The sequence below is a fragment of the Nothobranchius furzeri genome, chromosome 2 (genome assembly GCF_043380555.1).
Source record: "Nothobranchius furzeri strain GRZ-AD chromosome 2, NfurGRZ-RIMD1, whole genome shotgun sequence".
NCBI classification, from domain to species: domain Eukaryota; kingdom Metazoa; phylum Chordata; class Actinopteri; order Cyprinodontiformes; family Nothobranchiidae; genus Nothobranchius; species Nothobranchius furzeri.
Window position 1 is genome coordinate 82,995,927 of NC_091742.1, and position 27,588 is coordinate 83,023,514.

The 27,588-nt window shown below is 44.6% G+C and overlaps 1 protein-coding gene across 1 annotated transcript in view; it reads right to left on the reverse strand.

Moving 5' to 3' along the window:
- dnah2 (dynein, axonemal, heavy chain 2) overlaps nucleotides 1-27,588 on the reverse strand; it is a 64,265-nt gene that overhangs the window by 6,593 nt on the left and 30,084 nt on the right. The window contains exons 39-83 of the mRNA XM_015946266.3: nucleotides 27,172-27,324; nucleotides 26,960-27,085; nucleotides 26,432-26,650; nucleotides 26,167-26,284; nucleotides 25,912-26,048; nucleotides 24,793-24,930; nucleotides 24,536-24,694; nucleotides 24,294-24,446; nucleotides 23,359-23,450; nucleotides 23,065-23,260; nucleotides 19,462-19,686; nucleotides 19,261-19,365; nucleotides 18,803-18,991; nucleotides 17,275-17,360; nucleotides 16,729-16,859; nucleotides 16,496-16,639; nucleotides 16,183-16,350; nucleotides 15,945-16,105; nucleotides 15,635-15,774; nucleotides 14,186-14,318; nucleotides 13,949-14,091; nucleotides 13,579-13,789; nucleotides 13,389-13,505; nucleotides 13,176-13,317; nucleotides 12,929-13,098; nucleotides 12,663-12,779; nucleotides 12,398-12,562; nucleotides 12,206-12,328; nucleotides 11,955-12,103; nucleotides 11,780-11,846; nucleotides 9,775-9,925; nucleotides 9,548-9,696; nucleotides 8,575-8,708; nucleotides 6,087-6,231; nucleotides 5,224-5,423; nucleotides 5,009-5,135; nucleotides 4,752-4,935; nucleotides 4,506-4,654; nucleotides 4,215-4,398; nucleotides 3,823-4,013; nucleotides 3,530-3,709; nucleotides 3,284-3,468; nucleotides 2,663-2,885; nucleotides 2,439-2,590; nucleotides 1,913-2,027 (exon numbers count right to left, since the gene is read on the reverse strand). Of these exons, the coding sequence (XP_015801752.3) occupies nucleotides 1,913-2,027; nucleotides 2,439-2,590; nucleotides 2,663-2,885; nucleotides 3,284-3,468; nucleotides 3,530-3,709; nucleotides 3,823-4,013; nucleotides 4,215-4,398; nucleotides 4,506-4,654; nucleotides 4,752-4,935; nucleotides 5,009-5,135; nucleotides 5,224-5,423; nucleotides 6,087-6,231; nucleotides 8,575-8,708; nucleotides 9,548-9,696; nucleotides 9,775-9,925; nucleotides 11,780-11,846; nucleotides 11,955-12,103; nucleotides 12,206-12,328; nucleotides 12,398-12,562; nucleotides 12,663-12,779; nucleotides 12,929-13,098; nucleotides 13,176-13,317; nucleotides 13,389-13,505; nucleotides 13,579-13,789; nucleotides 13,949-14,091; nucleotides 14,186-14,318; nucleotides 15,635-15,774; nucleotides 15,945-16,105; nucleotides 16,183-16,350; nucleotides 16,496-16,639; nucleotides 16,729-16,859; nucleotides 17,275-17,360; nucleotides 18,803-18,991; nucleotides 19,261-19,365; nucleotides 19,462-19,686; nucleotides 23,065-23,260; nucleotides 23,359-23,450; nucleotides 24,294-24,446; nucleotides 24,536-24,694; nucleotides 24,793-24,930; nucleotides 25,912-26,048; nucleotides 26,167-26,284; nucleotides 26,432-26,650; nucleotides 26,960-27,085; nucleotides 27,172-27,324 (6,846 nt within the window). The remainder of the gene's footprint in view (nucleotides 1-1,912; nucleotides 2,028-2,438; nucleotides 2,591-2,662; nucleotides 2,886-3,283; nucleotides 3,469-3,529; nucleotides 3,710-3,822; nucleotides 4,014-4,214; nucleotides 4,399-4,505; nucleotides 4,655-4,751; nucleotides 4,936-5,008; nucleotides 5,136-5,223; nucleotides 5,424-6,086; nucleotides 6,232-8,574; nucleotides 8,709-9,547; nucleotides 9,697-9,774; nucleotides 9,926-11,779; nucleotides 11,847-11,954; nucleotides 12,104-12,205; nucleotides 12,329-12,397; nucleotides 12,563-12,662; nucleotides 12,780-12,928; nucleotides 13,099-13,175; nucleotides 13,318-13,388; nucleotides 13,506-13,578; nucleotides 13,790-13,948; nucleotides 14,092-14,185; nucleotides 14,319-15,634; nucleotides 15,775-15,944; nucleotides 16,106-16,182; nucleotides 16,351-16,495; nucleotides 16,640-16,728; nucleotides 16,860-17,274; nucleotides 17,361-18,802; nucleotides 18,992-19,260; nucleotides 19,366-19,461; nucleotides 19,687-23,064; nucleotides 23,261-23,358; nucleotides 23,451-24,293; nucleotides 24,447-24,535; nucleotides 24,695-24,792; nucleotides 24,931-25,911; nucleotides 26,049-26,166; nucleotides 26,285-26,431; nucleotides 26,651-26,959; nucleotides 27,086-27,171; nucleotides 27,325-27,588) is intronic.

The following is a 27,588-nucleotide window of genomic DNA, read 5'->3' on the forward strand; positions in this document are numbered from 1 at the left end:
ACTTCACTCCCACTTCATGTTTGAAAAATGCAACAAATGCTGTTGCCTAGCAGACGGAGAGGGTGGAGCCACTACAAATACACACACTCACGACATTGTGACATCATAATCTACCAGTTTACATCATAGCATACCTCTTAGCCAATGGTGATGTCAGATTTCAATTCAAATGCAGTGAAGAGTTTTTACCTGACAACGGTACAACACTGACAGTTTCAGGCAGAAATTTTAAATTTTAACTAAAATGCACTAAAGTGCAAAACTATTGACTACACGTGTCTGCAGCACGATTAGACACGCATTTATATAGTTTATCAGAAAAAAATAGTTTATTTGGGGGTGACTTGCTCTTTAAACTATCAGTGAAAACTGACACACCTGTTAATTCTTCCGTTTTGGGCTGGAAACTGTTTTAAAAACTATAAACAATTTTACTCCTTGTTCCTGCCATCTCCCTGAATTATTATTCACCGGAAATATTCCGGTATTAATTCATTCACGGAAAATCCCTCTCTCACGGAGACCCCCCCCCCCCCTCCCCCCTCACAGAGATGGAGACAGGTGAAACACTTCGCTCCAGCAGCACCTCTCGCTCCCGTTCACATTATTTCCTGTAGTTTGATACCAAAACCTAAAACTGGATGTCCAGACGGACTCCCGAATCCTTCTGTCAGTGCTTCTCCTCAGGAACATCCACACACGACGCTCACCTCTGCAGACTCAGTGACGTAGGAGACAGATTTAATGCGACGTGACCGTTCAGACTGCAGTCGCATTCAAAAATATCAGATATGTGTTGGAATTAGTACTATATATTCAAGTGGCACGGATCGCAAGAAAAAATATCGGATATGTGCATTCAGACTGTCATAAAAAAATCAGATGCGGCTCGCATGTGGGGAAAAAAGGCGGATTTAATGCGCTTTAGCCTGCAGTGTGAACGCAGCCTAAGTGGGGTGTTCTGTTTGTGTATTTTTGGGGTTCCAAAGATTATTATTATGTTTGCTGTAGGAATCCAGTGTTAATACATTTTTCTATTATTCTGTTATCTCTGCGGGCAGCAGATGGCAACACCGTCCTCTGTGGATAAACGGAGAAGGAAGTGATGCCGCCGTTATCGGCTAGCTCTGAAGAATATCGTAGGAGCGATCAAAACTGTTAGCAAGGCAAAAGAACCTTTCCTATGTTTAAAATAAAGAACTTAAAATAGCGTTCAGAAGAAAAACACAGAATTAATGTACAAATGGATCATTCACAGCTGTGTGTGTTGATAAATGCACCATTATTAAAAGAACAGTGAGTGAGCCTAATCCCTTTAATGGCTCCCAACTACATGTGTTGATCAGATTTTCTATTATTGTATGGAATTATAATCCTAACCTGCTTTAGCTGCAGCAGAATAAAACACTCCAGATAAAAATTAATTCTAATTAATTCACTAAAACTAAAAGCAGCAGCAGCAGCCTGACACGTATGGGGACATTCTAGATGACACTTGACTTTAACCCTGGTCGACTGGGATTCTCTCTGCATTTTAATTTGAATGCTGCCAACTTTATTAAAACGCCAGACGCATCAAACCCTGAAGGAACACCTATCACCCACCCCGGTAGGAGCTGAAAATAAAAACCTTCCGATGTAGCGTCCTAGCTGTTTTGGTCAGACCTCAGATGCTGTGTTTGTGGCGGCCATCTTTACTCGAGTGGGCTCTAAAGGTGAATACGTTAGTAAAACTGGTCCAAGAGACTGTGGTAGTCCTGCTGAGACCTTCACAGAACTTGCTGTCCTGCATGTTTTAGATATTTCCCTGCTTCAGCTCACCTGTTGCTAATGAGTGTCTGATTCATCAGGTCTGATAAGAACAGAACAGGTGAGGAAAGGAAGTTGTGAGTGCAGATCTGAGTGTTCACACCTCCTGCCACAGCGGTGGCACACGAGCGTGGTAGATGCAGTTTAAGGTCTCCTCCGTGGTCGGTGACATCACCACCAAGTCTCTGATCCCCCTCTCCAGCTCCACCAGCGTCGAGCTGAAGCACAAACAGGTGTAACAACATGAGTAAAACGGCTCTTCAGTATTGAAAATGACTCCCTTTTCTACAGGAAACATCTACTCAGTTTCTTGTGAAGGACCACGTGATTTTTCTCTTGAGAGGCGCTAATACAAAATAATTTATTCTTCTTCTGAATCAGATTAAGATGCAGCATTAGGATACTGATGGAAAAAAGTTTCAGGTGAAACTAGATTCAACCCAGACAAAAATATATTTGAATTACTTGCAAAGTTATTCCATAATATGTCTGAATGTGTTAAAAGCAGAGCACAGAGACACAGAAGCTGCAGGTGTGAGGAAGCATGGAGCTGAAATGGTGATTATCCTATTGGAAGCTGTGAAGCTGCTAACTGCTGCTAATGACGGTGTCTAAATCAGGACACATACCTGACAGTCTCCAGCAGACGGTTGTATGTGAGCGTCTCCTGCAGCAGGACCAGGTCCAGGGGGGACGGGTTCTCCTGGATGAAGCTCCTGATCCTGTCGGTGTCTATCTGCCCTGGGATCTGAGCGCGGACATCGCCCAACAACGCCAGCACCTGGAAACAGAGACGTGACGGTTCCAGCTGGTTGAGATAATAACATGAGTACACCGGCGGCACCTGTCTCACCCTGTCCTCTCTGCTGTCCCCCCCCTCCGCTGCAGCGGCAGGCTGCAGGGAGAGCAGGGAGTGGAACAGAGTTCTGGTCTCGGTGAGCTGGATCGGGATGTCAGCGTTAGGGTGCAGGCCCAACACCTCCGGGCGGTCCGTGGGGGGCAGTGTGCTGATATAATCCTCATAGGCTGACAGGGGGCTGTCCGGGGGGATAGGGTGGGGGGGTGGGGAGCAGAATCTGACAAACAGAGAAATAAAATAAAATACAGTCACCAAATCTCTATTGCTGTTATAGTTTAATATTTTATTACAGCACTGATATACTAAAACTAACACTAATGGTTAGAGTCTGATGTGCACACATAAGCCACAGATGTTCCCTAAACAGCTGGATTATCATTATTATATAGGTTTAGTTTCTCTATTTTCTTTTTTGATGACATTATTATTGAAGAGGGCAGGTGTGCTGCTGGAACACTTTCATAAAAATCCATCCCATAATTCCTCCTGTCTAAATCCTGTTTTTTTTTATCATGCCAGAATGTCTCTGTGCAGTACACCACCTGTCCCCTTGGGGCGCTGTGAGCCAAGTACATAAGTTTGATGTTAATCTAAAGAGGAGTTAGTATTTGTTACCTAAAGCCGGGCTGGTTTACACCGGCTTCATTCAAGTAGTCTCTGATGGTGGTAGTCAGAAGACGCTGGTCCCAGTCGTCTGTGACGTGACCGCCATAACCGACGTCAGCGATAACGTTCTGGAGAGCGTTGAAGGGAATATCGCTGCACGAGTCCAGGAACAGACGTAGCAGACTCTCACTCACCTGCAGAAGGATCCAGATCAGACTCAAATGACATACAAACACAGATGTTTGGATTTCTGACCTTGAAGTCTGAATCGCCGAAGCCATAGATCACGTTCCAGCCGGTCGGCTGGAACTTCCTCCTCTCCAGCAGGACGCTGTGAAGGGAGCAGAGGGAGAAGAGCAGCCTGTTGTAGAGTCCGGGTCTGGGGTGGGACGGGGTCACCAGCTGGTACAGGTGCTTCATGCTGGCTTTTAAACCCTGGAGACGAGAATCAGCCAGAGATAAAGCTAACGCTAGCCCAGAGGAAACCCCAGCTGTGTTTTCTGTGTGTGGTGTGTGCATTTTAGCGGTGTGTGCATGACCTCACACACCTGTGGAGGCTCTACGGTCATCTTGATGCCTGCCTGCAGGATACCGACAGGAAACTCGGGGTATGGAGACGTGCTGAGCCACAGTCTGAAGTGTGGGTGGGGCTTCTGCACCCGTAGCTGCTGGATCAGCCTGTCCAGCTCAGATGTCCATGCCAAGGAGAGGTGGCAATTGGCAAGAAACACCCAGTGACCTGTTAGGAGATGTTTTAGTGACCATAACTTAGTGGCGAGAGGGTTAGGGTTAGAGCTGGAAGCCAGCAGACGTTTAGTTGTTCCAGTCTGACAGTTGTTCTGCAGAACAACACGGTAAAGGCCACTTTACTGGAGCTGTGGACGTCTGACGGGATTAAAATAATGTCAAAGCTACACGAGACAGCAGTTGGTCGCCATACCCTCCTTCACTCCTTCTTCTACCATCCTCTTAGCGACAAGAGCCTGTCCCTGGCCCAGGTAGAGCGTGTGCAGGTGTCTGCTCATGCCCGAGGCTTTAGCCAGCTGCAGCAGAGCATCTGTGGGGTCTGCTCCAGGAGACAGGACAAAGATCAGAGGAGTCCAGCTGCTGGATTCCTCTAAAGCCTGCAGGGAGAGAAAGGAAAAGGAGAAATGGGTCATTTCTGAGTAAGAGTCAGACACAAATGGTCTGTAAACATTTACAAACAAAGAAGCAGCTGGCTGAAACCTACAGCCTTCATGTTGAGGACAGGAGGTTCCACGAAGCGAGGACCGAGGTGTTTAACGACAAACGAGGTGATGCAGGAAGCTACGCGGTCTGGGCGTAGAGAACGCACTATCAGCATCTTCTGGAGGTCGTCGCAGGTGATGCTCCAGCCACCTTTGTGTGGTGGAGAGAGGAATGAGGAACATAAGATAAGACAGATGCACAATCACACACACGACCAGTAACACACGAGTATCCTCCTGCTGTAGACCTGGTAGTGGGGTCTTCTCTGGCTCAGCTTGGGTCAACCAGCTCTTCCAGTCTTCAGGATTCTGTTCTAAGGACGTCCCCATGTCCTTAAACTTCTGCAGGTTAGTCAGCGCTGTGATGTTGTCCCAGCTGGAGTCTGGTAACCAGTTGACACATGGGTTACGAGTCCCATCACGCTTCTCCACCTTCAAACACACCCGTCATGGTTAGAAACTCTTCCTGTTAGCGTGTGGAGAGAACAGCCTGCTGTTGTCGTACGTTTCCTCCTCGAAGGAAGAAGCTGAACTCGTCTGCGTGGAGTTCTCCAGCCTCTGTCAGAAGTCTGGTGCACATCTGAAAGGTGAAGACGAGCTTATGAGCCTCGAACAGAGCGCGACACGTGTACCTGCAGCAGAGAGGACACAAAAGAAAGGTGCTGAGTGTGTTGCGTCACCAGTCAGCAGTAGCTCAGAGGGTACTGGAACCAGACTGACCTGTAGACGGCGTACGTGTGGTGGTCGTTGATGTTGGAGATCCGGGCCTCCAGTCTGGAGTCGCCTTTGCTGCTTTCAACGCTGCGAGCGAACAGGCTGATGTAGGCGTCCAGAGAGAACTGGTACATGGGGTCAATCAGGGTCATGCTGGTCATGATGAAGAAGAGGATGGAGGCTCGCCGGACGCACGGACGATAGGCCTGAGAGGAGAAAACACCACGACTCTCGTCTGATTTAGAGAACGATGACGAAAACACATCCACACCGGTTAGCCCAGCATTAAGGAGACTAGATTTTATTGGATTAGAGCAGTGGTCCTCAATAGGCGGCCCGCGGGGCCCCTCTTTGTGGCCCCCAAACCCCACCCGGGCAAACGGGAGGTGTGCTGTCACACAGAGGGCTGGCGTAATGAACAGCCAGCCAGCAGCGCTAAGCAAAACTACCCCCCCCCCCATTAAACATGTATAGATTTATTCTTTTCAAATCATTTAAAAAAGGTATTCTTATTCTTTAAAAACTTTCTTCTTCCAATCTCATGACATTAACGTGACACTTCAGACCACCAGGTGGCGACACTGGTCCAGTCTCATGAACTCCAGTGTTTTCTACACACTCCTGGGGACACTGATGCTCAGTGACATTGAACATCTGTTTTCCAGGCCGGGGTGTTTCATCTGTGTGTCAAAACAAGAGGTTGTTTTAACCCAAAGGGAGGCAGATGTGTTGCTGTTCCAGGTTATCTGACATAAACGACTCCCAGCCAATAAACACCAGACTGTTGCTCCATATCTACAAAACTGACTGAGTTTCCACAACTTTTGTATCTGATAATAAAGACCCAGGGTAACATCTGCCCTCCTGACCTCTCTGGCTGAGTCGACCTGCAGGATGCTCCGTTTGCTGCCCTCCAGCTGCTCAGAAACCTGCTTGGCCGCGGCTCTGCAGGAGTGCAGGGTGTTGATCAGCTGTGGGTCCTCCAGCAGGGAGCCACTTGCCTCATTTAGCAGACTGGTGAAACAGATTAACATTAGATGAATCTAAAAGTGACTCCAAACACTGGAGCTGTAACATGTAAATCAGGTTTAATGTGTTCTTATTGCAGTGGTTAAGCAGAACTGTTGCTACAGTCCAACATGAATCCGTTTCTGTCAGGAAGTCTCTGCTGCCGGTCCACAGCAGTGAGTCATAATTAATGACCAACAGCTGTTGTCTCTACGACCGTGCTATCAAAGTAAATGATACACTGTAAGAAATGAAATGTCACCTGGTTCCAATCACCTAGTTGATTAAAGTGACTTTATGGAGTTTTGAATTTTTATGCTCGCGATTGCCCCCTCAGGCCAAAAGCGTAACGGCAGCTTCAATAGTAGGCTCGTGCATGAGGCGCGCATGCTGTACGTGCACACTCCTTAACGAAAATAACAGCTGAGACAGTCCCGTGTGTGTGTGTGTGTGTGTGTGTGGTCCGGAGGTCAGAGGACAGGAGAACGCACAGCTAATTAATTAAATAATTTGGTTCTGTATCTTTCTCTTCAGCACAGCCGACAAAGGTTTATGATGGGTCAGTCTTCCTGCATGCTCAGATCATTCCCTTCCCTTGCTTGAAAAATTGTTCCAAAATGAAAGTTGAACCCACATCTTTTTTATCTGTGAATTCAATGCCGTTCGGCGAGTCTCAAATAAAAATTTGAGCATCTTACTGTAAAAAATATACCATTAATGTAAAAAAGAAACTAAATTAACTATGTTCACATCTAGAATCGAACGCTGGTCTTCTGCACGGGAGTCCAATGTCTTACTAAGTAAGCTAAAGCACCAGTCACGTCTTTTGTATCTGTAACATTTATATCACTGATGACAGCTGAAACAACGTTCAAAGAACGGTTCGGAGCAAAAATGGTTATTTTGTTGCTAATTTGCAGGGAATATCTAGAAGAAAGTAGCTAAGGGTCCTCAGAAATGTAGCTAGGTTCATCAATAGGGGTTAGGAACAGCGACAAAGTCGCTGAGTTGGCACTACCTCACTCTCTGCTGCTAAAGCTACGGATAGCAAATGCTACGGGCTATGCCTGAGCGTGAAAGCGCATGAAGCAGCCTGCTCGACCCGAGCATCTCTCTTTTTCTGTGATTTTACAGAAAAATAGGCAATCACAGTAAAAATGCCAGGGCTCATTCTACAGGACCAGGGCATTGCAGGAGAATGTATGAAGAAGACATTTATTATTTCTATACATGTTTTGGCTGTCAAACTTCCATAATGCCCCTTTAAACATAAAGACTACTGGTAATATATTTTTACCATAATAATGTATTTTAGACTTTTCATTAAAGAAACTAGGTTTAGTGAAACCAGGTGACATAACGTGGTTAGAGCTGCTGTCTGGAGTTTTCACCTTTCAGGATTTATGTATGATTTTCAGAAATCCATAAAAGTGATTGTTTTATCATGTACTGTGATATAATGTAGGAAATAAGTGTTTTTTTTCCTAAGCCCCACCCCCTGTCCTGTAGAGCTCCATGCAATATGACCTGAGCACCGGTCAGCACTAACCAATTGCGTTAGACTACCTCCCACGTGCAGACTTCAGAGAGCGTGCTCGAGCATTCAAGGATGTACCTTGGTTGATGCAGAGCTGGCGACGGTTCTCATGGACAAGTAAGTCTTTGAAATATAAATACATGAAAAAGAATGTGATGTAGCTCTGTTGGTCGGCTAGAGGAGCACATTCATGAAAGAGAGGCGTTGCTGTCTGCCTTAAATACAGAAATGAAAACAACATCTAAGTGTAGTACATTTATCAGCCACTAGATGGCACCAGATTAAAAAAATCACATGGACATTTCCTTTAAGTTAATTCAACATTTCATTCCTTACAGTGTAGTGGGCGTGGCCTTATATCAGAAACTTCTTTCTTAGGTGAATAAAAACATCTGTTGAACAATCCAACTTAAATTCTTGGGGCTTTAATTAAATCTAGGCCATAATATATCACCACATGTGTAACAATCCAATAAGCTAAATGTACTCACATTGGGATGCTTATTTACACACATGAACAATAACTGCTCACAACAGTTATTTCATGTCCCATGTGTCTCTGTGGCAGCTTTGAATGCTTTCAAAGCCATGAAAGTTTCACCTTTACAGATTTTAAGCATCTACATCAGTGGTACTCAATGGGCCTCTTTGTGGCCCCCGGACCACCAGCCCCCCACCCCCGGACCGGACCACTAAGACCACTTTAAATCAGTTACCCCCGATCTATATGAACCCTGTTATAGTAAATATCTAAAGATAGCACTGATCAACAAAACACACACAAAAAAGGTCACAGTAGATAAAACATTAACCTGAGGATTTGATCATTCAGGTCCTGGAGACGCTTTGTGTCGTTAGGGATGTTGAATGCCAAATTGTCCTTCTGCTCCTCAAGACCCGGCTGCTCATTACGAACCACGATTCCCAACAGCCGGGCTTCCAGACCCTAAACAAGAAACTCACAAGTCTCAGAGATAAAGTCACATTTTGGAGGCGATGCACAAAGATTACAAACAGAACCAGCCTGGTCGCTGCCCACCCTCTTTCCTTCAGGCAGAGAACTGAGCCGCCAGAGAACAAGACTCTGACCTTTAACCCTCTCAGGCTCAAAATAAGTTTTGATAAAAGGACGAACAACTAAGTCCTTCAGGGGTACTTCCGAGTTAAAAAATGCTCATGAAATACGTATGTGGAGTAACCAGGTAGGTAGGTTTTAACTGTTGCACATCTGCAACACCTGCCTCCAGAGGGTTAAGCTTTGTTCACTACAGCCTGATGGTAGTCTATACTAATTAGGTTTGCAGGTAGAAACATTTGTGAATGTCAGTAATTAATTAATCTGTATTCACACACACACACGTACGCACATGCATTGCACACATACACGCATGCACACACACACACGCACACACATGCATTGCACACATACACGCATGCACACACAAACGCACATGTATGCACATGCACACACATGTGCAAGCACGCATGAATGCACGTGCACATACACAGACACACACACACACACACACACGCACGCACACACACACGTACGCACATGCATTGCACACATACACGCCTGCACACACACACACACGCACACACATGCATTGCACACATACACGCATGCACACACAAATGCACATGTATGCACATGCACACACATATGCAAGCACGCATGAACGCACGTGCACATACACAGACACACACAGACACACACACACACACACACACACACACACACACACACACACACACACACACACACACACACACACACACACACACCTGCTCCTGGATACCAAAGTAGATTATCGTTGTCTTGGAGCAGATCTCTGGAGGGTAGTGAGGGTTTGACATCTTGGTGGTGATGTAGAACCTGAACTCTGGATTATAATCCACCTCTTTATCGCCTAGTTTCATTAAAAACCTTCCACCTGGTAAAACACACACAATAAAACATCACAAAATGGTGTGTGTGTGTGTGCCTGCGTGCATGTGTGTATGTATGTGACCTTTCCCAGTCATGGGTTTGTTGAGAACAGGGTTGAGAGAGGGATCCAGGTTTTCCTGAACGTTCTGCAGCAGAACTGGTTTCCCAGCCTGGACAGCCTTTTCCAGAACCTGCAGGTAGTCTGGTGTTTGGTTGTCTATCACCTTTAGACCCTTAAGATGTGTTGAGAAATGAAAACAGACTTGGGTTAGGTTCACACTGCAGGCAAAAGTGCATCAAATCCTTTTTTCCCCTACATATCTGATGTTTTTATGACATCATAAGGTTCCTTTCACATGTGATACTGATTCCGATACATATCTAATGTTTCTGAAGGCGACTGCAGTCTAAACGGTCATGTCATATTAAATCCGTCTTCTACGTAACTGAGTCAGCGGAGGCAAGCGTCGTGTGAGGAGAAGCGCTGAGAGAGTCTGGACATCCTGTCGAGTTTTGGAATTAAAAATACAGCAGAGCATAAAAGCAGGAGGGAGGTTTTGTAGGAGCAAAGCGTAATACTGGAACACTTTCAGGGAGTCCGAACAAGATGCCGAAAATAAGGAGTAAAACAGTTTATAGTCAGGGGTTAATCTGAGCCGGATCTTGCCGGAACAAGATCGGGAAACTGTCTTATTTTGAAAGGGACGTTCCGGCAACTCACGTGACCAACTTGTGCTATACGCAGGGTTCAAATTACGAGTGAGCTAAAGGGAGCCCGGCTCACCCCAAAGGATGACAGGTTCCCCAGGGAGCCCTCAACTTACAAACCCAGGGGGAGCTCAAAAAGATCCCGGTTCTACTTATATTACATTATCTATGTGGACTCTCCGGGGATTATTTTGAGCTGAGAGGCGCAGAGCTCTGATCGATGAAATGCTCCAGACAGATGCGTCCTGAGCACGGCCACAAAGTGTCGCCACCTCAAAAACGCAATCACGCAATCGTTTATGTCGGCTCATATCCTTTTATGCTTTCTGTCTTTTATTTGTGCCTGATGTGTTTCGCTGCTGGGGAGCGAGCGCATCACCTGTTTTGTCCTCCAGTGACTTCGCCTCACCGGTGCGGCCGGCACGCAGTGCGCACTCCCCTGTTTTTGTGGTCGGTAGAATTTTTTGAACTGCAGTTCAAAGGTAACTCATGAGGAGAAAATATATGAAGCCAGGTAGCAGTTTTTCTTTAGGATTGAGAGGAGATGCAGGAAGATAATAGAGACGGGACAGAAAAATTGTCAATGTTTAGAGCAGCAGGATCTCTAAGAGGCTGCAGGAGCACCAGTGAGTTTGCAGCCGCTGCACAGGGGGAGGGGGGGAGAGGGCTGAAGCAGGGGTACAGTAAAGATGCAAAAACTACCGTTGTTAAAATAAATGTGCGTTAACCCTTTGTGTGTGTTCCGGCATCTGCTTTGCTTTTAGTGAACTTTGGTTTGACATCAGTACTGGCGTTCCGGAAACGTTTTATTTACAAATTAAGCACTGTTTATAGTTTTTAAAATAGTTTCCAGGCCAAAATGGGGACTTTGACAGGTGTGATCCTGAAACTGTGGATGAACTGTTAGTGTGTGATTTCTTGTCCTCTTCTGTGCATGCAGATCGATGATTTGGTGCCGTGACCCATTCAAACTGTTAAGTGTTTGATGTTAATTTTGTTTTGTGTGAATAACAACACAGAAAATTTGGATTTACTCAAACAACTGGAACTGAGCAGCAAGACCTGCAGTGTGAATCTGGCCTAACCAACAGCTGGCACATAAAAGTACAACAAAGACATCAGAACTAATCCAGATTAGCTGCTGCGTTTTAAAGGTCATTTGCTATATTTCCTATAACCTGAATCAGCCTCTGTTTGTTGGAGTCAGTTGTGATTTTAACAAGTGGGGTGGAGGAGTGATGCATCATGGGAGCTCAGATAGAGTTATACCCATGCAGAGTTATAATCTGCCTCAAATGTTACATGTTATCTGTTGAGTTAGACTCTGCTGTTTCCAGGTCCACCAGCTCACAGGCTATAAGAGATAAGCATAGAAGCACCTTCTCCTTTTCCAGATGTTGGATCCACTCCACAGCCTGGCCCTGAGGGTCCACTATCAGTGGCCACCTGATGAAGGAGGAAACACAGTCTGTGGTATATTCATCTACATTACTAACACATGCACACACATACACACTACTGGCTACTTTTAAAGACTACGATTATGATCCTGACCTGTTCCCATGGGTGATGATGAGTCCGTTCTCAGTGGAAAACACATCAGAGAGCAGACCCTGGACATTCCAGTCCCTCACCAACGCAGATTTGGACAGAAAATCAGTCAGACGGAACCCTGGAGAAAACTGGATCTCTAGATCTACAAGCTGATGGACACAGAGACAGAACCGGGGAGAGAAAATGAGTTTCACTTGTCATAGGGCTGAAATTTCAGTGTGTGTGTGTGTGTGTGTGTTAGGACGTCAGACCTTCTTCTTCCAGATGGAAAGCAGCTCATCTCTGTACACAGGCAGGAAAGGTCCCATGTAGGACAGGAAGGATGCTGCAAGCAAACAGTCACCCATAAGGTGTCCCATGTTTTCTTCCAAACCCTGCAGCAAATGTACAGATTAGGTGTGTGTGTGTGAGAGTGAGTGTGTGTGTGCTTTTGTGTGTCTTACAGCCACCCTCTCCTCCCAGCAGACTCTCTCCTCAGCGAGACCCGACACCAGTTTATCGGCTCGGTCCAGTTTCATCTCCATCTCCTCTAACTTCTTCCTCAGGCTGTCCTTCATCTCCAGCTTCTCAGCATGTTCAAGTTGGAGGCGAGCCAGCTTCTCGCCGACCTGCTCACACACACACACACGCGCACGCACGCACACACACACACACACACACACACTGTTGCATCAGAAGTATAACAGCGGATGTACCAGGGCGTCGTACCTCCTGTAGTTTGCTCTGAGCCTGGCTCAGCGCCTCCTGCTTGTCTGCCAGCTGGCTCAGTGCAGCGTTGAGTTGGGCTCGTTTTGGTTCCACCTCCTTGTAGACACGACCGTACATCTGGACAGATGTAACACACGTGGGGATTATCTGTTATCATGTTGATTTAAACTCAGAGTCTTGCTGAATGTTTCAGGCTTTACTCAAAAGCAACTCCCAGTGGGTTCATGTGAGCTATCTGGGACATGCTGCAGTGACGTGTGTGTTACCTCGATTGCTCTGACCCACATGCACAGGGACTTGGCAGCCAGCGACACTTTGCCAATGATCCCTGGTTGGAAGTCGGCGTGGCGGCAGTACTGGCCGATCCTCTTCAGAACGCGGTCAGGAACATTGTTCTTGTCGAAGTTGATCACCGTTTTGATGAAGTTGGAATCCCCTGAGGAAAAACAATGCTGACTTTTAGCTGGTTTTCACTTAAAGCAGCATGTGCACGTCTCTGCTGGTTCCTCTCACCGAGCTGCTTCTTAGCTTCGGCCCAGGAAGGCTCTTTTCCCAGAAGGATCATGACCGCCTGCATCACCATCTCCACCAGCGCCGGAGGGTGGCCATACGTCTTGATCTCTATCATGTCCTTCTTATTCAGAGACTCCAGAGCCTGAGAGGAATGAGTAAACAAAAGGTAAAAGTGTGTTGAGATTAAAAATATCCCAGAGGACCAGGATGTACCTTCATGGCCTCCTCCAGGGCCGGCATGGCCTTGTCCAGCTCCGCCTGAGCATTGTTCGCCATGATTTTACACTGCAGCTCTTCTTTCTTAGTTTTCTCACGATGGACCCCGACCGTCTGAAGACACACATCAGCCTTCTGTTAAACGTTTATGTTGATTTAATCCCTTTTAGGTGTTGATGACACGTACCTTCTGCTGTCTACTGGCCTCCTTCTGCTGCTGTGCGATGACCTCTAAGAACTGGTCACACTCTCTCTGGAACTCCACCGCCTGCCTCTTGGCCGTCTCCAGCTCCACAGACATGACCTCAGCATTCTCTCGTATTTCTCTGATCTTAATGAGCCCGTTCCTCAGCTTGTTCACCTGCTCTTCCAGCTCAGCACGCTTCTCTGCCAACAGTCTGAAGACACACAAAGTAAGAGCAACGGTCTGATCGAGGAAAAGAGGCGAGAGTTGCAGAAATGTACGTGTGCTGCTGGTTCTCTCCGATAAGCTGCTCCTGACACCTGACTCAATCTGTGGGAAGAGTCATAAACAAGGGAAAGAACAAGGTGCATACTTCCTGTATCCAGCCACAAGCTGCAGGAAGCTGGTGGGCGTCACATAATAACGACATCTCTTCATCTCCATCTCCATCCTGTGGGACACCTGCTGCACTGACTGGTGTAAGGTCTCAAAGAAACTGGCCACCTTTCTATGGATCTACGACACGAGGGAGCACACGATGTAGCACTGAAATCAGGAGTCTCCATGCTAATGGTGTGTGTGTGTGTGTGTGTGTGTGATCCTTCCCTACCTCTCTCCCAGATCCCAGGTCCAGTCCATCTAAACGCCTCTCAGCCACCTCCAGCAGGGCCTCTTTGGGCCACTCACCAAACCAGTCCATGCTGGTGCAGCTGACTATGGCGGGGTACTGGAGGAGACGCTTCCTGTTGGGACATCTTTGTTTATAGATTTTATCAAACACCTTCTTGACTTAAGCCATTTGAGAACTGCAGATAAACAACATTGGCAAGTCTTAGTAGTTACACTCAAAAAACAACCTGTTGAATTATCATAAAAATGTAACTAACATGAAACAATGTAGCAAATATGATGTCATGTAACAGATCTGTGTTTGGTAAACATAATATTTTATGTTTTTTCACTACATAGGTCAAACTAAGTATTTTTATATGGATTGTGTGATTTGTTAGAGTTTACTTAGCATTAGTTAAAGATTAAAATACAACCAAAACTTAATACTTCATGAAAATACTGTAATGACACTTCTATCAGATTCAACTGAGTAAAATATGATCAAACTTGGCATAATTTAACAAACAGTTTAAGCATTGGTTAAAAAAAACACTAATAATAACCAATATGTGTTACCAGACATTTCCACTGGACGCTTGCGTAACATTTTACCCACAAACTCAGCGATGCATCCCTGCCCACAGGGAGCGTCTCAGACATGAAACAGCTGCAGAAGTGATCCATGCAGCTGGTCTGTTCGAATGGAGGTGTCATAGGTTTTTCTTTTAATAGTAAGGAAACTGGAAGTTTGGATGTGACTTTTATTTTGAAAGTTTTCAGAAGCTTTATGCTGCTCTGATGTTTGACATCTGTCTGGCCTGATCTGTACTGCTGAGCTTGACCAGCTCAGGAAGTGCAGCACATAAGAAATAGATTTGAAGTGTAATTTTTGCAGTGTGACGAAGCCCTATGCTTTTGTGGCGCCAATTCATGGCTGGTGGAGACACACTTATCCCCTACAGAGGCGGCCGATTGTTGCGTACAACACTTTACGGATGTTATGCGATGCGTATGTGTTCGGTGGAAAGGCCGAGTTACAGTTAAACAATGCCAAATTGAAATTTTTAATGAATATGAAAAAACGGAATGAAAATGTATTATCTCTAAATCTTAAATTGGTAAATAATTGGTTTATGGATAAAACTAAAAACCTGCTTATTTGTGGAAATAAAAAAATGATGGAATGTGATAGGTCATTTAATATGCAAACTAAACAAGTGCGAAAAATCCTTAAAAGTCCTTGTTCTCCACCAGTAGAGTCTTAAGTTGGGTTGAATCAGATCTTAAACAAAAACAACTGTTAAATGGACAGAGCAGCAAAGTGTACTGTTTATAACCCTTCTACCACCCACAGTGTCTCTGCTGCTGATGTTACAGGAACCACCAATCCAGAAGACACGGACTTCCTCTCATTGCGTCTCTTAACACATCACATGACAGAACCCACCTGAAGGCTCCTCCCCCTGGGCTCATACAGAGCACTGTATGCAGGTTGTTCCTGACTCGCCCCATCAGGTAGCTGAACAGTGAGTCAGGCGTCTCTGGGATGTTGTCTTCTCTGGCAAACTCAGACAGGGCTCTGCACACCTGCACACACACACACACGTTTGCTGCGTGACACTTGAAGGGATGTTTGAGCCGCTTTGAAGCATTTTAAATAGTCACTATCTTCCCTGTTGTAGCTTCCTGGATCACTAGAGCTAAAGGCTGGTCTAAGACCAGCCAACAAAAAAGAAATGCAGAAACACACTCCTGACCTCAGCAAACTCCTCCTGCTTGTAGAGGTCCGGCACTTCTCCAGAACTCAGGATATTGTTGATGTCTCCCAAGATGGATTCGTCTATGTTGTGGAGGTCGTTCAGCAGGAGGACGGTGGGCTTGTTGTCCACACCCGTTAGACGGTAAAGCTTCTTGACGTCTGAACAGGAAAACAAAAAACCAAACCCTGAGCCGATCTTAACGCAGTCGCGCGTGGGGTTGGTTGTTGGAGCTCACCTTCTCTGAACTCCTGTCTGCAGTACCGTTTGGTCACCTCCACCTGAAACACCTGATAGCCACAGATGAAGGCGGCCATCTTGGATAGACTCTTTCTACCGGAGCCTCCGACACCGATGAGAAGCATGTTTCCTCTGAGCTGGCTGATCGCACGTAAAACACGCGTTACTGTGGAGGAAACACAAAACTACAACTAAAACACGTTTTAGGGAAATAAAAAGAAGCTGAAAAGGAAAATCAAACTTGGTTTGGGGTGAGGGTGTGTGAGAGTGTGTGTGTGTGTGTGTGTGGGGGGGGGGGTTCTCGAGCGTACTGTGTTTAATGGCATCCTGGAAGAACACGAGGTTCATGGGAGCCGATCCAGATGTCTTGTTGTACTCCTTCAGCTTGTCTTTCAAGAACATCTTGAGATCATCCATGTCCTGAATCTCCTCATAAGAGCCCCTTAGGAAATCACCTGATACACAAACAGAAAAGTAAACAGCTCAGCATGTTCATGCTAATATTTTAGACTGAAGGTGAAAGGAAATCACTTCTGGCAGATACCAAATATGGGGGACTGCTTATTTGGCCAAATGTGTTTGAGGGAGAGGGTGAAGAGGGAGCGCAGCGTGTCCTCCACCAGACCAGTGAAGGTGTTCATGTCCTCCTGGTTTACAAGCCGGTCTGAAAACACCCTGAAAGAGCAGAGGATACCATTAGAACACACAGCAGAAATCTGTCTGTGTGTGTGTGTGTGTGTGTGTGTGTGTGAGATGTGTGTTCTTGTACATACTACATACTGAGGACCATTTTGAACATTTTCTCTACAATGTGAGGACATTTATCATAGTGAGGACAATTTTTTGGTCCTGGCTTTTTTTTAGAACCATACCAGAAGCTTACTATACCAGTTAGAGGTATGGTGTGAATTAAGTTTTAGTTAAGGTTAGGAATAGATCAGCATTGGTTATGCTTAGGGTTGGGATTAGGGTTAGTAGGGTTAGGCATGGTGGAATCACAAAAATGAATGGAAGTGAATGGAGGGTCCTCACTATGATAGAAAGACAGACATGTGTGTGTGTGTGTGTGTGTGTGTGTGTGTGTGTTTACCTGTAACACTCGTGGATCCACAGCCTTGTGAAGTGCTCTTTGGTATCTTGGCACTCTGGATGAGCTCTCAACAGACCCTGGAACACCTACAACAGACAGAAATTATTCAAGGTTGATGATTCTTTGAGGGATTTCCTGCTGACTTCCATCACACAGTTTTAAATTTAAATCTTTTAGATTATTTTAGATCAGATTTTAAGTGTGATGGCTAATCTGTTAGCTCTGTGTTTTACAAAAGAAAGAAAGAAAACAACCTTTTATATAATCCAAAGGGTTCAAATGAAGGCTACTGGACTTTTTTGGTTTCTTGAAGACGTTTCGCTTCTCGTCCGAGGATCTTTGTCAGTTCTAGCTGGAATATGGGAGAGTTGAGCTTATAAGCTGTAGCTGTCTGTTGTTATTTAATGAGCAAAAACTCACTTTGGGCTCTATGGTTAAAATGAGAAAAAAAGTGATTAAAAATGTAAGGAAAGAGAGAGATACAATGAATGGGAAAGAGGGAAATCAGTGGATCCTGGGAAAGGTGAAATAAGAGCAGAATGAAGAGAGAGTGGTGAAGAAGGTCATAAAAAAGACAGCTTGAACAAGTGAGTCTTCAGCTGCTTTTTAAAGGAGACCACTGAGTCCACTGATCTCAGGCTCAGGGGGAGAGAGTTCCAGAGTCTGGGGGCCACAGCAGCAAATGATCTAACACCTTTGGTCTTCAGCCTGGTGCTGCACAACCAGTAGGCTTTGATCACTGGACCTCAGGGACCTGCTGGGGGTGTAGGGACTAAGAAGATCACCAATGTATGACGGTGCTTGTCCATGTAAGGCCCTATAGACCAGAACCAGGATCTTGAAATGAACCCTGAAGTTGACTGGCAGCCAGTGAAGCTGGAGGAGAAGCGGGGTGATGTGGGTGTGTTTGGAGGACTTGGTCAGAAGACGAGCACAGGCATTCTGAACCACCTGTAGACGGTTCAGGGAGGTTCTACTCAGACACGTGAAAAGAGAGTTACAGTAGTCTAAGCGTGAGGAGATGAAGGTGTGGAGAACTGTCTCAAGTTCAGAGCGAGACAGAATGGGACTCAGCTTAGCAATGTTCCTGAGATGGAAGAAGGAAGAGCGAACAAGAGAACTGACATGAGAATCCAGGGTGAGAGCTGGGTCAAAGGTCACACCAAGATTCCTGACAGAAGGTTTGGCGTGAGAAGCAAGCTGACCAAGAGAGTCTCTGACTTTCAACTGCTGCAACACCAAGAAGATTTTCACCATTATTGCTGGCTACTTTGCAATATTTGATTTTCAAGGAAGTAAAAAGCTTTTCTTTTAGACATATCTTATTCTTAGTCTAAAAAGAAAAAAACAGCACTACTTGCAATAAGGTAAATTCTCTCAAAGATGACACATTATTCTTGTTTTGAGTAAAACAATCTGCTGATGGGGAGAGCTGCCTTTTACTTTCCCCACCGACTTTGTTGAAACTCATTTTTGCAGTTTATTATTGATAAGATGTGGCAGCCAGCTTGTGTTTTTCCATCTGTACCTTGGAGATGTCTCTGAGGCTGAACTGGTAGTGTGTGTTGGCTGGAGAGGGGAGAAAAGTGCCTGCGACAGCATTGTACAGCTTTAAGGTGGCCTCAGTCACAGTGTCTCCCATCGGCCTCATGTCCTCCTCAAAATTCTGCAGCCTCTGGTTGATCATGGTGCTGAAGATGCTCCTGACCTGGGACTCCTGTGTGTGTGAAGAGCAGAAGTCTGAACATGTCACAGATCAGTCGCTGCATAAAACTACTCCATTAACTGTGTGGGTGTCAATTTCATGAGGGAGACTGAGAAATGACAGGATACTGTCAAAAGTAAGAAAAGTAAAACTAGAATGAACCAACGGAATAAACCTGGTGGTAAAACAGTTTTGCTGCATTATAGCTTTAATTACACAGGATAAAAACACATTTAAATGTTTTATTCATTTGAGGAATAAAAATAAAAAGCAGGACTTACTTCAGGAAAGGCCATATTAATGAGGTTGAACCTGCTTTGAAAACGAGCCGAGATCCGAGTCCTCCCTCCACCAGGAGGCGCCATGGATCCCATCAACAACATGTTCTGATGCAGAGAACAGATGTTTTACAGTAATTAGACCACTCAGGTAATTTAAGTGAAACAAAAACCATCTCTTGTCTCTAGTGCTTCCTCTCTCACATTGACAAACTGCCGGTTGAGTTTCTGCTGGTTGTACCAGAAGCCGTAGTCGGTCCAGAATCGCAGCAGCTCCAGTGGCGGCTGGGAGCCAAATGGGTCAGGAGCAGGAAGGTTTAGGTCATCTAGGAAACACAGCAGCTGCTTCCCTCCGGCAGGCAGGAACACACCCTTGGTCTTCTGCTCTGTTCTGGCCTGTATGATGGTCTGGATGTCGTTAGATGTGGTCTGGAGAGAGGGATAGAGAGATAGACATACTTAATGGATCCTAGGATGGGGAATTGCAGTGTAGCAGCAGTATTGCACACATTAGGACAGTTAAAAACAATAACAATATAAAATGGCTGAAATGTATAAATCATGAAAAGCGTACTGACTGTACATTATGAACCAGAGTTTAGTTGTTGTTGTTGTACAATGGGATGGAATATGGTAGCAAAGACTTCCTGTAACGTTCCCTTCGATAGCAGAGCTGTAGCAGCCTGCATGAGAAGGTGCTCCTCTGTCTGTCTACTGTGTGATGGAGGGGGTGCTGGTCATTTTCCATGATGGATAAAAGTTTATTCAGCATCCTCATCTCCACCACGGTGTCCAGTCTGAGACCAAGTACAGAGCCAGCTTTCTTAATGATCTTATTAAGTGTGTTAGTGTCGCTGGCTCTGATGCTACTGCCCCAACAAACGAAAGCAAAGAAGATGGTGCTGGCAAAACAGACTGGTAAAACATCTCTAACATCTTACTCCAAGTCACAATGATTATTTATTAGACTAGTGATTAAATGTTAACAGTTGGCATGTTGAGCTTCATGTTTGATCTGAAGCCCCTTAAATACGATATTTCTGTGTTTTCCAGCCTTAAAAAAGCATGAAAGTTAAACACCAGAATATACCACTTAGCCAGGAATAGTGCTCTTTGACATGATTTAGTGCTAAAACATACACTGTAGATGAAATTCACATAATCCCGCTAAAGCCAGCTATCAGTCTTCTCTAAGTGAAGTCTGTGAGTGAAGGTGTTAGGTAATTTTTATTGATCTCGTATTACCTCAAAGAAAGTTCAAAACACACAGAGGAATTAGATTGATAATTTGGTAAATTGTAAAAAACCCACAAATGTAACAACATCAAAATATTTTGCAAGGGGTGAGATAATCAAATACACACCAGAGTCACGGCGATTTCCTCTCACAACCCAAGCAAGGCTGGAGAGAGACTTTATTTGGAACACACACACACACACACACACACAGAGTTAGAGATAAGCATACACACACAAATTCTTCACAGACAATCAACCAAGAGAAGCACACATTGGGTCTGGCTTCTAATCATAATAAAAAGTACTCAGGCGAGGTCATCCTTCCTGCACCACTTTAAATGTAAATAAGGCTAATGAACTCTGTTTGAAAGAATAACATTATTCACAAGGTGAGGTGGACATCAGTTTTTACCTATCACTCCTCCCTGTTTCAAACAGAGTTCACCCTAAACAACCATCATTATCAATCGAACTTCAAGTAAGATGATAAACAGTCAGGAGAGTAACCTCCCTGTGGACACATAGGTCACCTTCTATGAGTAGCAGAATAAAATAATAACAACAAACTACGATTAAGTGTAAACAGTTTGTAATGCAAGAACCAACCTCTAACACACCAAAAGATAACAAAATATTTAGTGATCCTCAAAAACTGTAAAACAAGCAACAACCTGTAATAAATTGGATGAGTATAAAAAATGATCAAAGATGAGTAATTTTAAGATGATTATAATAACAAACACTGATTAAGAGAAAATATGCTGATAAAGGATAAAAAAACATCTGAATGATAACCAGGACTTCAGTCAACAATGGTTACAGAACCTACATTGTAGAATCCAAAACAAAACCAGGTTTATTAGGGGAAAATATGAACTAAAACTTTATTAGGAGGAAACATGGACTAAGGCATCTGTCATGAGCCTGTTAACCGCTCTTTTACCTCAAAGAAAGTTCAAAACACACAGAGGGATTCGATGTCGATCTGCATTCGGCTAAGCCTCTGAGGGTTTCTATAATTCCCCCTGTTCTGGGGGCAGAAGCTGGAAATGTGGCCCAGTCGGACTTTGACTCCCGCCCACGCTCATCAACCGGACCTTAAATTGCTCCTAAACCTCCCAAATTTATCCTTAACGCAACAACTTCCCTGTGTCTTTCCCTCTCTGTACACGCACGCACGCACACACACACGCACACACACACACACACACACACACACACACACACACACACACACACACACACACACACACACACACACACACACACACACACACACACACACACACACACACACACACACACACACACACACACACCAGAACGGCTCAACGCCCCAGAACTTTAGTCAAACAAGCTCATACTTGCTTATTTCCTTTTTTTCAGTACCTCTCAGTTCATACTTTCTCATACGTACACAGAAGAGAACAGAACCTGCAGGTTTTTCACACACAGAAACACGATGGGTCGGCAGCTGAAACAAAGTTCACAGCCAGGTTTTTAACACTTTGGCACAGATTTAAAACCACAATACAACACAGAAATATGATGTCCGCGATGGGACAGCCGACACCAATATTTCAGATACCAGCAGCGAATGATAACAACACCACAGGACCACGGAGATCAGGCAAGCCTGCACAACCCGAGCTGGGACACAGCCCACAAAACCACGAATACACAGACCACAGAACGACAAAGGGTGAATTTAGAACGGTTTGGGTTCCTTTAGCCAATTATAACGATGGTTAACTTTTGGGTACCTTTGTTGCACCATGAAATATTTAAACAATACAAGCGTCAGTGAGATTACAAAAGTGAGTTGCACATCCAACCCTATTACGACCCACTATTCCGTTTTTACCTATCAGAAGGTGAGTCAGCTGGACGGTGCTTCGATCAGTGCAGGTGCTACTACACTTTCTCTAAGTGTTTTCCTCCCCAGAAGAAGCGACAATACTGTTCTGCTGAGCTGTGATGGCCTCATGGAGGGGGCCATTACACTGCTGCTAACTACTTAAACATTCTCCCTATCCTGATAATAACATTAAACTTTCTTTGACATTGAATGTGCTACTACTAGTTTACCTGTTTAATTATAGATTCACTAGGATAAATACAATAAAGTTTATCTCTCACCAAATCGAAGATTTATTAAGAAATCACAATGAAACCATAGAAACACCACTTGGTATAAAAGGGAGTTTTCCTCTCCACTGTCGCTAAATGCTTGCTTAGTATGAAGATTGCTGTAAAGACTCTGACACTAGTCAGTGACTTGATGTAATCTGCTGGGCTCCTTGTATAGGAAACTTTTTACTGATTGGCTTAATGAACTGACCTGTATAGGAATGTTTATTGTGTGAAGTGCCTTGAGACGACTCTTGTCGTGATTTGGCGCTATAAAATACAATTAAATTGAATGACTAAGTGATGCACATCAGCACTGTCACCCTAAAGGTGTACATCTGGAGGGCATGCTGGGTGTTTGCCAAATAAAACCCAATTAGAACACAGACAATAACATCATAATGATGTTAATCGTAAGGAAATGTGAAAGATGCCAACCTGTGAATTCATGTTGACAGTGAGGGATGTCCACTTGTCACCCAGTCCCTGCAGGACACTCTGGGCCAGTGAGGTTTTCCCAGTTCCCACTGGTCCAGTGAGCAGCACTGGGTACTGACTCGACACCAGAGCATTTACCAGTAAGTTGTAGCGCACCGTGTCCACCGTGGGAACCATGATCTCATAGAACGGAGCACTGCAGGACACAGATGTTTACCAGATGTTTGGTAAAGATCCTCCGTTTTCATTTAGAAAGTTACATACAGTTAATAATAAACAGTGATTTAAGCTCACGTGGGATCGTAGTTCCACCTCGATGGTAGTTCATACTCAAAGGGAACCCAGGTTTTGGTATCTGGGTTCACGTAGTACTCATAGATTGTGTCCTGAAAGGTTTAAATAAAAATGTTTAGTGAATTTAAAGATGTCATTAGAAGGATTCTACATACTAAACACTGTGAATACTTGGAAAAGTAGATTTTTACTGTATTCCATGTGTTTTACTGACCGCTAAAGATGGCATCGATTGCCTGCATTTATTTTAGGACAAATTTGTTATTTAGGTCAAACCAATTCACACAAACATTCAACAGCTTATAAAGCATTTGGTTTTTATTTACACAGATCCTCTTCTGATGGGGCTCATCATTGTTTCCTGTTGTTTGTCTTCATGCTCTAGCAAACGAGTGCTACTAGGGGGCAATCAGAAAGGTATCTGCTGGTTTACCTTGGCCAGCCTTTCCACAGGATGTGTAAGCATAAACCACATGGAGACATGCTGTCATCACATGAAATCACCTAGATGGAGACGGAGTTCACGGGTAAAAGGCGTCTGTTACGTTACACACCGCTTACACATCCAGTGGAAAGGCTGGGTTAGAGTGAAATAAAGCCAAGATGGTCACCAGTTGATCTCATAAATTAAAAACATGGCTACAACTCAGTTTTATTGATTTTGCTGACATTGAGCTGACATTTTCCATGGAAAGCTGAGAGTCCATGGAAACGTGGGACAAGTTTGCACAGGATCACACAGAATGACCCAACATTTGAGTCTAACTCTGGCATTAAAGATGGCTGCTGGGACAATAAAAACTTCTGTCTTATTCCTCTTAGTCCCAACAGCCCTCTACAGCTGGCTCTGTGCATTCTCCACTCAACCAACACCTTCTGACCCATGAAGGGTCATTAGGTGAATCCAACCCCAGTAAGGTCTAACTGCACCAGACCTTCTGAGGGAAGGACCCGCCCATCTCTCGTAGGAAGTTGTTTATCTTCCTGCGCCCGTCCTTGTCAACAGAAGCACCAATGGACCAGATGAGGCTGAAGACAAACCAGAGCTCCACCACCTTACCTAGTTCCGTCATGTCTGAGGAGCCCAGCTGAAGGAACAAGAAGACTCATCTTACACTTCTCACATTTTAGATTCTTCCAGTGAAATGAATAATTAAAGAGTTAATTTTAGTGGTACCTCACTGCTGGATGTGGCCAGGGAGTCGTACAGGTGGCAGAGGGAGGTGACACCATTGAGGTCACTGATGGGGATGAGCTCCCTGCAGTTGGTCCTCTTAAAGCTCAGCGTACTCTCGATATATTTATCAAATAAAGTCTTTAGGTGCTCCACTTCAGCCTTTGAAGGAAGAACAAGGAGGAAAAAGAAAAGGGTCAGATGCTACTGCAGTGAGTTAGTAAAAGAGGACTGTGGCTTATTGGGAGAGGATGTTGTACTTTGTGTCTTTTCTCCAGCCAGGAGGAAACAAAAGGCCTCCATCCAAGAGCAGCAGAATCACAGTAGACCACTCCACAGCGGGACACTGTAGCTGGAGAGGCCAGAGCCAGGTTCTCTACTTCAAACAGGAGAGAGACCTGAAATAACAAATATCATCTTTATATATTTTCCAGTTTCGCTTTGGTTAGAGGGCAGAACGTGTTCGGTAGCTGATGCTCCATTTGTTGGTTAACCCATTTGCAAAAATAAAGATGGATCTGAAGTTGAGTAGAGAAGCCCCAGGTGCTACGGGGCTGTAGCATTATGGCTGTGGGCTGGAAAACCCGCCCACTCATTTGAAATCATTTTAGCAAATATCCAGATATCCCATTTAAAGGTGTGGAGGACTAAAAAGCTATGTTTTAATGATTATTTCTGATTATAATCAGTAACTCTGCGTGTTTCATGCAGGCTGAACATGAAAATAGTCTCCTACACCTATCTCTTGCAATTGCTTCTGATGAAATTAGACGGTGAAACTCTAGGATTTGAAAATCCTGACAGATCTACATCACACTGTCACTTAACATTCATGGACTCATTCATCTTGACTCACGACGGGGGAGGCTGTTGTTTTAGCATTCAGGAAACAGCAGAGAACATCCCAACTAGTAGAAGCTAACCATTAGCTAGGGGTGCAACGATACCACTTTTTTCCAAACCGATACGATACCAATACTTGGATCTGAATACTCGCCGATACCGATTACCGATACCGATACTTCTACCACACAAAAAAATGCAATGATTTGGAATACAGATTTTATTTTCTTCTCTTCTTTCAACAGGAAAAGACTGTGAGGTAGATAAAAAGTAAAACATGAATAGAAATAATCCCAAAAATAAAATATTAGGTGAACAGAAATGACAAGTTACAGTGAAGCCATTTTCAAGCAACTTCATTGGTATCGGTTAACTTTTACCGATACGATACTGGAATCGGTATCGGTATCTGCACCGATACGGATACTGGAATCGGTATCGGTGCATCCCTACCATTAGCATTAGCAACTCCATTACTAGAAACTCTTAATGAAGATAGAATGTAGCATACAAGTGTTTACGTGCTTTGGTCTCACCTGCTCAGGCACCAAAATCCTCTCACCGTTGATGAGCATCAGCACCATGTTGTCATCCATTACAGAGTTCATGCTCTCAACCCACTGAGTGTCCACAGGCCCGTCAAACACAATCCACTTCTCATCTGGTTTCTCATCTGAGAGACGGAATGATGCTCACAGTGTGTCAGAAGCAACACTATGTGTGTGTGTGTGTGTGTGTGTGTGTGTGTGTGTGTGTGTGTGTGTGTGTGTGTGTGTGTGTGACAGCAGTACCAGCACAAAAGGCTCTCATGAGGGAGGACAACACTCCGTCTGTCCACTCATTAGTAGAAATGTCCCTTTCTCCATACAGTTCACTGAGACTCAACGACTTAGGGTTCAGAGGACACACCTGCAGAAACAGAAGCACCAGGATGGCTCAGATCATTTATTTTCCAGGTGTGGATTGGTTGGTATATCCAGACAATAACTTATTTACTCTGGTCTAGAAGCACAAGCAGGCAGCCTCTGATGACCCTCGTCATCCGCACACACCTACCTGGACCTGCTGAAAGCCCGGCTTTCCTTGCTGCTGCAGGGCGGTGAGGACATTCTGCAGAGTCCTCCATGTTACACTCTTACCACTGCCCGTCTGACCCACCAGCATGCAGGAGCGTCGGGAGGCTTTGGTCTCATAGAGCTGCATGACTTTGGTCACGGTGAACTGAGTCACCTGCAGACTGCTCTGACGTAGTTCCACATCTATGGCTTCTTTCAGCTGCAGGTAAACAAGAGTTAAATAGGAGTTACCATGCCAATAAATCATAAAAGACCTTTTCTTATTACAAAACCAGGTTGATTATTAGTTCTAACTTCATAGCAGAGTTACGCCATATGACCTAAAATGTAAACCCATTAATCCAATAAGATGAATCCTTTAAAAAAGGTGGAAATGAAAATGCCGAGAACCAGATGAATGGATCAGTTATCAGCTTAAGGTTGTGTTTTGTAAAGGTACGGTATTTTCCTTAGATGTTCTGGCTCTGAGGATGACCCACCAGTTGTGTTGTGACCTTGATCTACTTACCACGCTGTCATTCACCATGGGTGTGCTCGCTGCAGGAAAAAGGTCCTGGATGAGCCCGCTGAACAGAGGCAGATCAGCAGAGGTCAGCTTTGGGATGTTCATGTCTTTTATAGCTGTCAGAAGGATCTGAGGACAGATAAGTGGAGCCATTTGTGCATGCGTGTATTTAGGAGCTCTAAACTGAACGAAAAGATCCAAGGAGTGAGACACACTTCTTCATCAGGAAGGTCGAGGAAAGAGTGACGCTTCTTTTCTGCATGGCGAAGCATCGAGGTGAGAGAACGAAGGCTGAAGTCATAATGGTCTTGCTGGGACAGCTGCTGCACCATCAGCGAGTTCAAAGTGACTGCCTTCCTAGCAAGGGACTAATTAAATCAGACATGTTTAGTAAGGTTAGATTATCCCTTTAAAGCTCATGTTTATCAACTACTGAACATTTTTATACCATAAATAATACACGAAGGATCTTCTTATTTTCATTCAGACACTCCTAAGAAACATCAGTTTATGATTTAAAAATAAAAAGTTAAATCAGCAGCACCTGACTGAGGCTAACCTCCTGAATCAGAGGGGTGAGGTCGCTAAAGAACACATTAAGCTCCAAGTCTTCTAAAATTTACAACAAAGTC